Source organism: Equus asinus, chromosome 13, assembly GCF_041296235.1.
Source record: "Equus asinus isolate D_3611 breed Donkey chromosome 13, EquAss-T2T_v2, whole genome shotgun sequence".
In the NCBI taxonomy this organism is placed as follows: domain Eukaryota; kingdom Metazoa; phylum Chordata; class Mammalia; order Perissodactyla; family Equidae; genus Equus; species Equus asinus.
This window is the reverse complement of record NC_091802.1, coordinates 24,445,011-24,458,851: the sequence shown is the minus strand read 5'-3', so window position 1 is coordinate 24,458,851 and position 13,841 is coordinate 24,445,011. Positions and strand designations below refer to the sequence as shown.

The following is a 13,841-nucleotide window of genomic DNA, read 5'->3' as shown; positions in this document are numbered from 1 at the left end:
AAAGTATGTAAAGCAACTATAAACAAAACTAAAAGGAGATATCAACAACAATACAATAATAGTAGGGGACCTCAACACCCTACTAACACCAATGGATAGATCATCCAGAAAGTCAACAAGGAAATTGTAGAATTAAATGAAATACTAGACAAGATGGACTTAATGGATATATAGAGAACACACCATCCAAAAACAGCAGGTTACACATTCTTCTCAAGTGTGCATGGAACATTCTCAAAGATAGACCATATCTTGGGAAACAAAGCAAGCCTCAACAAATTCAAGAGGGTTGAAATAATATCAGGCATCTTTTCTGACCATAATGCTGTGAAACTAGAAACCAACTACAAGTATAAAGCTGGGAAAAGGGAAAAAATGTGGAGATTAAACAACATGCTACTGAACAACCAATGGATCATTGAAGAAATTAAAGAAGAAATCAAATGTTAGCTGGAGACAAATGAAAATGAAAACATGCCATACCAACTCATTTGGGATGCAGCAAATGTCGTCGTAAGAGGGAAATTCATTGCAATACAGGCTCACCTCAATAAACAAGAAAAATCTCAGATAAGCAATCTCAAACGACACCTATCAGAATTAGAAAAAGAACAAACAAAGCCCAAAGTCAGTAGAAGGAGGAAAGTAATAAAAATTAGAGCAGAAATAAATGAAATTGAAACAAAAAAGACTGTAGAAAGGATCGATGAACGAAAGAGTTGGTTCTTTGAGAAAATAAACAAAATTGGCAAACCCTTAGCCAGGCTCACCAAGAAAAAGAGAGAAGACTCAAATAAATAAAATTAGAAATGAGAGAGGAGAAATCACAACAGATACCACAGAAATACAAAAGATCATAAGGGAATACTATGAAAAGCTATATGCCAACAAATTGAACATCCTAGAAGAAATGGATCAATTCTTAGACTCTTACAACCTCCCAAAACTGAAGCAGGAAGAAATAGAGAATCTGAATAGACCAATCACAAGTAAAGAAATTGAAACAGTAATCAAAAACCTCCCCAAAAATAAAAGTCCAGGACCAGACGGCTTCCCTGGAGAATTCTACCAAACATTCAAAGAAGATTTAATACCTGTCCTTCTCAAACTATTCCAGAAAATTGAGGAAGAAGGAGTACTTCCTAACAGATTCTATGAAGCCAGCATCACCCTGATCCCAAAACCAGACAAGGACAACACAAAGAAGTAAAACTACAGGCCAATATCACTGATGAACGTAGATGCAAAAATCCTCAACAAAATTCTGGCAAACCGAATACAGCAATACATTAAAAAGATCATACACCATGATCAAGTTGGATTTATACCAAGGACACAGGGATGGTTCAACATCTGCAAGTCAATCAACATGATACACCACATTAACAAAATGAGAAACAAAAACCACATGATCATCTCAATAGATGCAGAGAAAGCATTCAACAAGATCCAACAGCCATTTATGATTAACAAAAAACCCTAAATAAAATTGCTATAGAAGGAAAGTACCTCAACATAATAAAGGCCATATATAACAAACCCACAGCCAACATCATACTCAATGGGCAAAAACTGAAAGCCATCCCTCTCAGAAGAGGAACAAGACAAGGGTGTCCACTCTCACCACTCTTATTCAACATAGTACTGGAGGTCCTTGCCAGAGCAGTTAGGCAGGAAAAAGAAATAAAAGGAATCCAAATAGGGAGTGAAGAGGTGAAACTCTTGCTCTTTGCAGACGACATGATCTTATATGTAGAAAACCCCAAAGAATCCATTGGAAAACCACTAGAAATAATCAACAACTACAGCAAAGTTGCAAGGTATAAAATCAGCATACATAAATCAGTAGCATTTCCATACTCTAACAATGAACTAACAGAAAAAGAGCTCAAGAACACAATCCCATTCACAATCACAACAAAAAGAATAAAATACCTTGGGGTAAAATTAAGCAAGGAAGTGAAAGACCTACACAACGAAAACTGCAAGACTTACCTGAAAGAAATTGATGATGACATAAAGAGATGGAAAGACATTCCATGCACATGGATTGGAAGAATAAACATAGTTATAATGTCCATACTACCTAAAGCAATCTACAGATTCAACGCTATCCCAATCAGAATCTCAATGACATTCTTTACAGAAATAGAACAAAGAATCCTAAAATTCATGTGGGGCAACAAAAGACCCCGAATCACTAAAACAGTCCTGAGAAAAAAGAACAAAGCTGGAGGCATCACAATCCCTGACTTCAAAACATACTAGAAAGCTACAGTAAGCAAAACAGCATGGTACTGGTACCAAAACAGGTGCACAGATCAATGGAACAGAATTGAAAGCCCAGAAATAAAACCACACATCTATGGACAGCTAATCTTCAACAACGGAGCTGAGGGCCTACAATGGAGGAAGGAAAGTCTCTTCAACAAATGGTGCTGGGAAAACTGGAAAGCCACATGTAAAAGAATGAAAATTGACCATTCTTTTTCACCATTCACCAAAATAAACTCAAAATGGACCAAAGACCTAAAGGTAAGACCTGAAACCATAAGACTTCTAGAAGAAAATGTAGGCAGTACACTCTTTGACATCAGTATCAAAAGGATCTTTTCGGACACCATGTCTTCTCAGACAAGGGAAACAATAGAAAGAATAAACAAATGGGACTTCATCAGACTAAACATCTTCTTCAAGGCAAGGGAAAACAGGATTGAAATAAAACAACCCACCAATTGGGAAAAAATATTTGCAAGTCATATATCTGACAAAGGCTTAATATCCTTAATATATAAAGAACTCACGCAATTGAAATTTCACAAGATTGTAACCTATCAATAACTCAATAAAAAAATTTTTTTAAAAAGTACATACCTATAAGGTAATTGGAAAAAAAAAAAAAAGAGTATAATCTGAGTACTCGAAGAACAGCTGGTTAATTGTATAGACCTGATAGGTTTTGTACATACTTTAGGCCTTGCACCAGCAAAGCAAAAACAAGGAAAAATAAAAATAAGAACTGTTTTCAACAACTTGGCTAAGACTAACACTATCTAAAAAGTAATTCTTAAGTACCTCAAATTTTTCTACCATAAAAATGACTCCAATACAAGGATCCTGTAATTATCTTTTTTAAAACAAGTTTAAAGATATTAAACCATAAATATTCAAAAACAAAAACTTAATGTACCAGAAAACTTTAGGTGAATATCTTTATAATCTTGGAGCACAAAAGACTTTCAAAGCGTGACCGCAAAGGCTAAAACACCACTACAGAAAAGATTGAGAGACCTGCAACAACGACATTAAAAACTTCACTATTGCCAAAAAAAGAAAAATACCCAAAAAACTATAAATAAAATTAACACCAAAAAATGGGTACTCTTGTCAACTATACCCTTTGTATAATCTTTCTGGAGAGCAGTTTAAGAACAGTTATCAAAATTTAAGATATGTTTATAAATTGGCCAGAAATTCCAAAAAATTTAACCTATGGAAATAAAAGAGCAAGTACACAGGAAAAAAAAAAAACAATTTACTGGTTTTGCCTTTCATCTTTATTCCATTGGAATTGATTTTGGAGTGAGAGATGCAAATTAACTTTGTGTCCTATGTGGACACCAGATATCTCAGCACAGTTTATAAAATATTCTCTCCATTCACCACTGATCTACAGTGCCAACTCTGTCATGGATTTTCCATAAATAATTGTCAGCCTAAATGCTCTATATTTTATTCCATTGATCTTTTTGTCCAATTGCTATAGCTTTATAAAAAAATTTTGATATCTGCCCACATCCTGTTTTTCATTTGTAGGGTCTCTTGGATATAAATTTATATCCTTTTTAGGGGTGTCTTGGCTATAAATTTATTAATCAGTATGTAAATTTCCACAAAAATACTGTTGGAATTTTAAGTGGAATCTCAATACATTTCCTCATCACTTTGGGGAGAACTGATCTCTTTAATATATTGTCTTCCAATCCATGGGCATAATATATGACTCCAGTTCTTTATTATCTTTCAATAAAGTTTTGTAAACTTCCCCATAAAAACCACAGCTCCTTTACTTAGTTTTCTCCCGCACTCACAGTGTTAGCCTTAGGGCCCCTCCTTTTGATCCCTCAGCCCCAGCAGTGGTGGCTGTTTTCTGTAGTTGCCTCCATCATACCTCACTATTACGTCTGTGTCTTTCCATTCCCTAGTTTAAGTCTTTATACTGGGGAATAACTCGTTATTTTAAAATTCCTCTGTTTAAAGTAACTAGTCTGCTGACGAAACCCTGATTAGTGTAGACATTGGTTTCTAGAGTGACCCCATCAAAGAGACTCCCAAACATGGGATTTTAGTACTGTTAGGTTGTGTCTTGGGGCACCACTTCTTTCATTTAGCCCTGTACCAGCAGTCCAGGCGAAGAAAAAATTATGTAGATTAGAAAGGAAGAAATAAAACTATCATTATGCACATTTGATACTCTTGTATTCTTGGATGACCTAAAAGAACACACAGAGAAATCATGAGAATTAACTATAAAGTTTAGCAAAGTTGGTGGTGAAAAATCGGCATACAAAGTCAACTGCATGTCTACAAAGCAAAAAGAGGTAAGAAAGATTTTTGTGAAAAACAAAGAAAATAGGAATCATAAGGAAAACTCCTTTGTTGGTTTATTATTTATACATCTTTGTTCTAATTTTTTTTATATTGGTAGCTCTCTGGCTTACTATAGGCATCTTTAGCTTTTACAATTAAATTATATACTTCATATATAATAAAAGAATATTACAACAAAATACATCCATTTCCCCTTCTGTCGTCTGTGCTTTATTATCATGACTTATTTCTACATTATGTTATGAGTCACAATACAAGATTATTTTTTTCTTTAACAATCCATTACCTTTTAAATAATTTTTAACGTTGAGAAAGATCTTTAGTATTTGCCGACATATTTACTATCTTTGGTGCTCTTCATTCTTGTGTGTAGATCTGAGTTTCATTCTGGTATCATTTTCCTTCAACCTAAATAAATTTTTTTTTGCCTGAAAAAGTCATTATTTTGCTTCTATTTGGGAGGATTTGTGTCTGTGTGTGTGTGTGATTGACGATCTTTTCTTCCTTTCAGCACTTTATAGATGCCCGGTCCTGGATTGGGTACAGGTTTGTACAAACCATTTGTAAGCAACATTTTAAAGAAAAATGGAAAAACTTGAATATGATCTGTGTGTGGGAAGACATGAAAATTCACTGAAATGGAAAGATGGAGGTCATCGACTGAAAAAAGCAGGTTATGAAACAATAGGTACAATATGACCTCATTTTAATAAAAATGCGTTACATATACATATGTGTAACATATATACATTATATATCTATACATACATATAATGATCTGCAATACAATATATCCCAATATAATACAATATATTGATAAAAAAATATATATACAATAAGGTGTTAACAGTTGTCAGTCGTAGTCTCTGAAGGGGTGCTGCGATGCGTTTTGTTTTCTTTCTTTTGCTTCCACTGGGACCTGCACTGACAACGAGTGTTAACAGCCGCTCCCGCCTTTGGGTGACTCCCCACCAGCGAGAACAGTGAGGGTGGGACAGCGGGATGGCCCGGGGCGCGGGCAGGTCACTTGGGGCGAGGCCCGTCCGTTGCAGGCGCTCAGCCCAGGATGGAGAGTTCACCAGAGAAAGGACAACGAAATGATGCGAGCGATCAGAGGGACGCCTGGCGGTGTGCAGAAAGAGTCAGAAGCACGTTCGTTTCCTCGTAATTCGAGCAGCTGCCAACTACCGGGGTTCACCGGCGCCCCCCCGGCCCGCAACCGCCCCCAAATCCCGCTGCTCGAGGGCGTCCGAGGGGCCCCGCCGCGGCCGCGCAGGCTCAGGGATCCGGCCCTCCGCGAACCGAATGCAGCCCGAGCCGCTTCGCCGCGTTCTTTGGGACGGACGTCGAGGGTCGGGAAGGGGAGCGGAGCCTCAAGTTCTTGCTTCTTGTTTCCAAGACCCGCTTTCCGGGACGGTGGGGACCTGGGGCGATTCAAGCGGGCTCGAAGGGTAAAAGCTGGGGTCACAGGGTTCCCAGGAAGGCGGGACAGGCGGCGCCCGGAGTGCTGGGGGCTCGAGGAAGGACCGGCGGCCCCCGGAGCCGGACGGCTGCTGGGCCCGGAGAAGCTCTTAAATAGTTTTTATTCTCCAACTGTAATTAAGATAAATGGAGATGGGCTGGGAGAGGGAGGGAGGGAGGGAAGGGCCGGGAGCAAAGGAACTAAGAATCCCCTGCAAGCAATCAGAAAGCTCAATGCTTCTAGGCTTTTCTGTGGCAAAACTTCCCGCGGCTTAGTAGACACGCCTATTGGTCCGGTCTGTTTCCTACGTGGCACAACCCCGGGGTGGCGCCAACCGCTGGGCTATAAAGAGCGGACGTTGGCCCCTCCGGGCAAACGCGACGGCGGCTTGGAGCGCGCTCGACCTCGGAAAGGTGGGAGAGGGTCCCTGCTCCTTTGCCCAGGTCCTCGGAGCTGCCGCTGCTCTCACGCCCTAGGGATCTCGTGCGGCCCGATCCCCGACTGCGCGGGGGACAAGCGACGAAAGCAGCCGCTGAGCCCTGGCGACATCTTTGGGTTACTGCCCTGCCTGGGAGGCCCGGCTTGTTTGCCCAGACTCGGCGGCAAATGGCCTAAAAGGCGGACTGTGGAAGACAGGGCGGAGGGGCGCGGGGGTTGGCTGGGAGGGAGGGGTAGGCGCGCGGGCGGCGGGCCTGGCAGCGAACTTGCTGGGGCTGGGGAGGCGCTAGCCCGGGTTTCTGCGGAGGCTGAGAGGGAGGTTTGGGCAGATCCCAGGGCAGGCCTGGGGTCCCAGAGTTTCAGGAATTGTAGCGTTGGGAAATAAGTTCTGCAGGTGATGGTGTGAGCGATCACCCGCTGTAAATTATTGTCCTTAATCCAAGAGCTAAAAAGCAGAATTAGAATTGCCGCTACCCTACAGAAAGGCTATAATGCAGAAGAAGGAACAATTGAGAAAAATGTCTCCCAACAAGATCAGTAAAGTAAAATAGAAGGGTGCAAGAATGGCAAAGAGCTCCTTTATTTTAGTTTCCCCAAGAGGCTAATTCTATCACAGCCCATTTCCCTTCTGTTCAGCCTCTGCCTGAGGCTAGCCAATGCCCACCTGTTTTTCCCACACCTCTTTGCCCTGGCGGGCGGTCTGTGCGGTCCCAGTTTTACCCCTATAGATGCCGCCTGCGCTGGAGGCCTGAGTTGTGGCCGCGGGTTTCCACAGCGATGGAAGGAGCAGTAAGAGCTCCACTTATACTGGGTACTCACCAAGTGTCCGTTTCACCCAGGACTTTCTCACAGACCCCTCTCCACCTCGTCACCCCGGTTCCTAGGTTTCTGTCTACGTTTATCTAGCAAAGTCTAGCATCGGCTTACTTTGTGTCATATACTTTAATTACTTTATGAATATTACCGTATTTACTTCTCACAACAATTCTGTGAACTAGGTTCTATTAACACTATTTTACTTAGGTCCAGAGAGATGAAATAAGTAGCCCCCAAATCACGCTGCTGCTAAGTGACAGAGCTGGGATTTGAACCCAGGAAATCTGCATCTTCCTCCCTGAGCTCTGCTGCGTCTCTCCATCTGTGTTTCAGCCTGTGGGTCCTTCAGGACTGATTTGGTGGAAGGCGCCAGCAGGTAGTGACGACTCACCTTCCAGTCATCACCCAGCGGTAAGTCTCAGCAGCGTTAGACTCCCTCACACCCCAGCTGGGGGCCTCGTTCTGGGCTTCCTCAAAACCACATTCCCTCCGTGTTTCTCCCTCGTCTCTGGTTTTTCACATCAGTCCTCTTTGGAGTCTCCTTTGCAATGTCTTTTTTTCTTTTACCCATCTCTTAAAGTTGATGTTCATTGGAAATCTGTTCTAAACTGAGACATTCTTGTGCCGTAGTAGACACGCACCTCAGCTGATCGTACCTGCTCCCATTGCTTCAATACTGATGACTTCACCTGGCCAATTCCAGTGCATCCTTTAGGTCTTGGCTTAAATCTTACCACCTCTTGGAAGTCTTATTGAACTTTCCCCTCCAGATTAGTTCAGGTACCCTTCAACGTGTTTCCCCTACTGTAATCCCCATCACACGTGATTGTAAATACTCATTTAATTAGCCCCCTTTCCCGCCAGACAGCTGTTAAAGAGAGGGGATTATTCCTGCTTTCCTCACTCATCTAGTGCAGGACACAGATTAAATATTTCATACAGGACACAGATTAAATATTTTCTACTAAATGGGTGAAGGAATTGTGTTCGGAGCAATTTATTTCTTAAAATGAAACACGTGTTTCAATAGTTTCAGCTGCTGGATCAACATGAAGACAGACGACTGCTCCCTGGTGGTAGAATCACCTTACCCAGACTTGGTCATCAACATAGGAGCAGTGACTCTTGGTGAAGGAAACAGAAATAAGCTGCAGAAAACTCAGAGAGAGCAAGAGAAGGCGAAAGTTACACAGGCTGCATGTGCTTTGTTAAACTCAGGCGGAGGAGTGATTTGGCTGGAAATGGCAAACGAGGATGAGCATCCCGTGGAGCTGGGACTGGATTTAGAACAGTCTTTGAGGGCGCTTATTCAGTCTTCGGATCTGCATGCTTTCTTCGAGACTAAGCAACAAGGGAGGTGTTGTTACATTTTCGTTAAATCTTGGAGCAGTGACACTTTTCCTGAAGACAGTTCTGTTAAGCCCCGCATTTGCAGCCTGGGTACTTCGTTATACCGTAGATCTGGCACCTCTGTGCTTCCCATAGATTCAAGAGAAGCATTCACTTTCCTGAAAACCAAGAAAAGAGATGCAGAAAATAGTCCTATTAATGAAGGATCTCCATCTAGTGAAATTCCCAAAGCTGGACATCAGATTCTTGAATCCCGTCCTGCTCACCAGGTTTTCCAAAGAGACAGATTTGAATATGGTGAAGTCTTGCCTTTTCCTGAGTCTCAGTTCACAGAGTTTAAACAATTCTCTACAAAGCACATCCAAGGATATTTAAAAAGCCTAATTCCAGAGTACGTCCCTGCATTTGCAAACAGTGGGGGAGGCTATCTTTTTATTGGAGTGGATGATAAGAGTAAGAAAATCCTGGGATGTGCTAAAGAAAATGTTGACCGTGACTCTTTGGAAAGCCTAATAGCAAAAGCAATTTCCAAGTTGCCTGTTGTCCATTTTTGCTCTTCCCAAACACCAGTGGGGTATGAGACCAAAATTATAGATGTGTTTCACAGGGAAAAGTTGTATGGTTATCTCTGTGTGATCAGAGTGGAGCCATTCTGCTGTCCGGTTTTCTCAAAAGCTCCCAGTTCATGGATGGTGAAGGACGAGCATGTCTGTAGCCTGACGACTGAGGAGTGGGTAGACATGATGGTGGACACGGGTCCAGGTAAGAGGGAGAAAGCTCTTCCTCCCCTGTTGTTTTCTCCCTCCATAGCATCTCCATGTCCTTTCTTCATTCTCTATAACTTTGAACTCCTCCCACATGCTAAAATTTGCTTTCTCTAAATCTCTATGCTTTTCACATATGGGAAGATTTTGTTGGGTAAGAAAAAGCCAAAATTAGATATTTTGTAAAGGGGGATTTCCCACAAAAGAAAAAGTAAGGAAGTAATTTAGAAATTCATTCCTCGGTTAAAATCCTCTAATTGGAGCTTGCTGGAGCCTCATAATAATGATTACCTTGCGCCTCAGCTTAGCATGAGATCAGCTCTGGGAGACAAGAGCTAGTGTTGGCTGAGGTTTGTTTTGGTGGGGTGCATGTGCAGGGATGTAAAACACATGATGATTTGAATTTAAAAAGACTATTTTAAGTGCCGTTACAGTTCAAGCAAATAACCATTAAAACATAGAAGAGGGAGCATTCTATTGAATGAGGAAACATCGTTCCAGATTCAAAAGAAGGGCTCTTGAATGGATGTTTGGGAAGCTTGCCATTGAGTCAAGTGAAGAATCTGCCTTTGTTTCCTGAATTGTACCATGTTAAATGAAACACAGACATCAGCTTGTACGGCCTATTCCAGTGGTGAGGAATGAACTCACATAGAGTAAGATGAGCTTGCTTTCTTTCAGAGTTGACCGAAGCTTTTGAATCTCAGCTATCTCACAGGCCTCCAAGTTGCAGACCAGTATATTCTAAGAAAAGTCTGGAACATAAAGTAGATCTCCAACAACGTTTATTTCCAGGTATTAATCGCCAGTTTTTACATAAGGAGAAAGGGAAATAAGTGAATACATTCGGTTAAAAATAAATCCATGTAAGACTGTGTTTCTGTAAATTCAGGTGTATAAAGTGACAATGCCACAGTCCTCTTGGGGATGAGTATCAGAGCCCCTTAGAAATCGTCTAGCTTAGCGGTTGCCAAATCTGGCTGATTATCAGAAAGAGTGCACGAGCTAGTTAAGTGTGCAAAAGCACTTAGGCCCCACCAAGAACTCACACATTTCATTTCCAGGGATGGGGCTTGGGCATGTGCATTCGAACAAGCTTCCCAAATGATTCTGAGCTCCACTGGGTTTGGAAACCACTGATCTAGTCCAACTGTAGGCAAAACACTAGGTCTGGGTGAAAATAGAGTAATTGCCCAGCTTTGGTGGGCTTTTTTAGGGATGGAAGAATGATACCAGTAAAAATAGTTAAAATTTTCACCTGGACAGAATATAGAAATACAGAAAGGGGCCAGCCCTGTGGCCGAGTGGTTGAGTTCGCACGCTCCGCTTTGGCAGCCCAGGGTTTCTCCGGTTCAGATCCTGGGCGTGGACATGGCACCACTTGTCAGGCCATGTTGAGGCAGCATCCTACATGCCACAACTAGAAGGACCCACAACTAAAATATGAAACTATGTACTGGGGGGATTTGGGGACAAAAAGCAGAAAAAAAAAAGGAAGATTGGCAACAGTTGTTAGCTCAGGTGCCAATCTTTAAAAAAAACAAAACAGAGAATCCGAGAAAAAAATATAGAAGTGCAAGATCTGACAGTAGAATATGATATACAAATGTCCTATAAGCAGCTAAACATTTATCAAGGGCCTGCTAATTGCTATATTAGACCTACCTTACATCCATTTTCAATCAAATAGTTTCTTAACTGAGATCTTTATAGTCCTTAGCTTACCATAAAGGTTTTGTTTTTGTTTTTTTTAACATTCTACAATAAGAATATGAGAGGCAAGAGTAACTGAATACATGGTTTTTGCTTTCTCAGGCTCAATAAATTCCATTTTAGTTGGCACTCTCTCCTTCATGAGATACGTAGAAGGGTGACTTCTTCAATTCACCAGATTTGTACGGTACGGGTTAAAGAGAGGTGTGCTAGAAGGAATTTGCCTTAAATTCTACAATTATTTTGGGGGCCTTACACTCTCTTTTAAATGTAATATGTGATTTATACAAAATAATACAAACAGTACTTTTTAAATCCTTTAAATTCTTTCCATGTCTAGTGCCACCAGGACATCTGCAATATACTCCTGAATCCCTCTGGAAGGAGCTGTCCTCAGAGCATGAAGGTCTGGAGGAATTAATCAATGAGCAAATGCGTCCTTTCTCGCAGGGAATTTTGATCTTCTCTAGAAGCTGGGCCGTGGACCTGAACTTGCAAGAGCAGCAGGGAGTCATCTGTGATGCTCTGCTGATAGCACAGAACAGCTCCCCCATTCTCTACAGCGTTCTCAGGGAGCAGGATGTGGACGGGCAGTTCTGTACCCGCACTGCCTTCACTCTGAAGCAGAAGCTGGTGAACATGGGGGGCTACACCGGGAAGCTGTGTGTCATGACCAAGGTCTTCCGCCTGAGTCCTGAGAGCCATGCAGAGCCCTTGTCCGGTTCCGGCTCTCCAGTTGATTACCCCACATCCTATAACCTTGCAGACACCCAACAAATGGAAGCCTTGCTGCAGTCCCTTGTGATTGTTCTGCTCAGCTTCAGATCTTTCTTGAGTGACCAGCTCGGTTGTGAGGTTTTAAACCTGCTCACAGCCCAACAGTATGAGATCTTCTCAAAAAACCTCCACAAGAACAGAGAATTGTTTGTCCATGGCTTACCTGGCTCAGGGAAGACAATCATGGCCATGAAGATCATGGAGAAGATAAGGAATACATTTCACTGTGAAGCAAATAAAATTCTCTACGTTTGTGAGAACCAGCCTCTGAGGGACTTTATCAGGTAAGCAGTAGGATCTTATTGTCACCCAGTGAGGTTCAGTCTGAATTCACTCCACGCTCCTCTCAACCAGAATCACCTTGTTCCTTGAGAGTTAGGTGGTAAAATGATGTGGGACAACAGTACCGTGTTCTGAGGAGCGTGATAGAGTAGTTTTCCTCCTTTATTCACTTGGAGAAAACCTGAGTGTGTCATTTTAATTTTTGCAGTAATAAAAGGATCTGCCAGGCAGTGACCCGGAAAACCTTCATGAAAAATAACTTCAAAGAGATTCAACACATCATCATCGATGAAGCTCAGAATTTCCGCACTGAAGATGGGGATTGGTATGAGAAGGCAAAAAGCATCACTCAGAGAGAAAAGGGTCACCCAGGAATTCTCTGGATCTTTCTGGACTACTTTCAGACCAGCCACTTGGTTGACAATGGCCTCCCCCATTTCTCAGTCCAGTATCCAAGAGAAGAGCTCACCAGAGTGGTCCGCAATGCAGATCCAATAGCCAACTACCTACAAAAAGTAATGCAGGTAATCATAAAGAACCCTCCATTTAACATCCCTCCTGGGTCCCTGGAGATGCTCCGTGAAGCTCAGTGGGCTCAGGGTGTTCGAGGCAACTTGAAGATTGTGGCGTGTTTGGACTTGGAGCAGATGGTGGTCCAGGTAGCAGAGAAGTGCCGGTTTTTCTTGAGGAATGGCTATTCCCCGAAGGATATTGCTGTGCTTTTTAGCAAAGCAAGCGAAGTGGAAAAATATAAAGATAAGTTCCTAAAAGAAATGAAGAAGAAGAAAGTGTCTGAGATCAATGATGCATCCATTTTGGCCAGTCACATCCTGCTGGACAGCATTCGTCGATTTTCAGGCCTCGAAAGAATCATTGTGTTTGGGATCAATCCAAGGGTAGCTGAGCCAGCCATTTTCAACAATCTGCTGCTCTGTCTGGCTTCCAGGGCGCAGAAACATCTGTATATTCTGACGCTTTCCAACTGAAAGGAAGACCTCAATCTAGGAGGAATTGATAAAGTATTCCTTCTGCCCCTGCCGTTTCAGAAGAAGAATGACTATTCTGCATCATAAAAGTATTATTTCTAACAATGGAACCTTGTAAGATGACTTGCTTCAGAGCTGTTGCTATATTCTGTGAAAGGAACTTCTGAAAAGTTTGTCTGATTGGTCCTATTAATTAACACTTTTCTTCTTTTGCCTTGCTATTTATATTGACATTCAATGTTTTAAAACTTAGAAGTAGGTTTTCTTTGCTAAGCTAGAAGAGAATTGTTGATACTTCCTTCTTTGTCCACACTTGAACAGCAATAAACCATGACAGCACTACATTTTTTTATAAAGAATTCAAGAACTCATGGCTCTTTAAATTTAACAAAGAATAGTATGAATTGCACCATTAATCTGAGAGTTGATTTCATGATGAACAGTCCCAGCATGGCCAATTTCAAGCTACCTAATGAAGCTGTGACGTCAACAGGCTCCCAACACCCCTGAAAATTTAACATGTGGCTCTTGTGAGCCAGTATACGCCAGCTCTAGCACATGGCTACAACTGAAGCCATTCCAGCAAAATTCAAGGTGCCTTTTTCTCAGTCACAATATTTTTAGAAAGAGAAAACATTTGAT

At 41.8% G+C, this 13,841-nt stretch overlaps 1 protein-coding gene across 2 annotated transcripts; it reads left to right on the top strand.

Annotated features, from left to right (window-relative positions):
* The first annotated feature begins 6,419 nt into the window (after positions 1-6,419).
* Positions 6,420-13,604, top strand: LOC106844644 (schlafen family member 13-like). 2 transcript variants are annotated; one of them, XM_014862218.3, is made up of 6 exons: positions 6,420-6,486; positions 7,535-7,738; positions 8,358-9,439; positions 10,123-10,236; positions 11,495-12,215; positions 12,422-13,604. In XM_014862218.3, exons 3-6 carry the CDS (start codon positions 8,377-8,379, stop codon positions 13,197-13,199), a joined length of 2,676 nt encoding a protein of 891 aa, XP_014717704.1. In that variant the 5' UTR covers positions 6,420-6,486; positions 7,535-7,738; positions 8,358-8,376; the 3' UTR covers positions 13,200-13,604. The 2 variants fall into 2 exon arrangements, with proteins under 2 accessions (XP_014717704.1, XP_014717705.1); XM_014862219.3 differs by having other exon boundaries at positions 6,425-6,486; positions 7,661-7,738.
* Positions 13,605-13,841: the final 237 nt, after the last annotated feature.

Excerpts from the sequence above, each read along its gene's own strand:
- LOC106844644 (XM_014862218.3), top strand. The coding sequence starts at position 8,377 with ATGAAGACAGACGACTGCTCCCTGGTGGTAGAATCACCTTACCCAGAC. Across the intron at positions 9,440-10,122 it reads GATGGTGGACACGGGTCCAG|AGTTGACCGAAGCTTTTGAA; the intron begins GTAAGAGGGAGA and ends GCTTTCTTTCAG. Across the intron at positions 10,237-11,494 it reads CCAACAACGTTTATTTCCAG|TGCCACCAGGACATCTGCAA; the intron begins GTATTAATCGCC and ends TTCCATGTCTAG.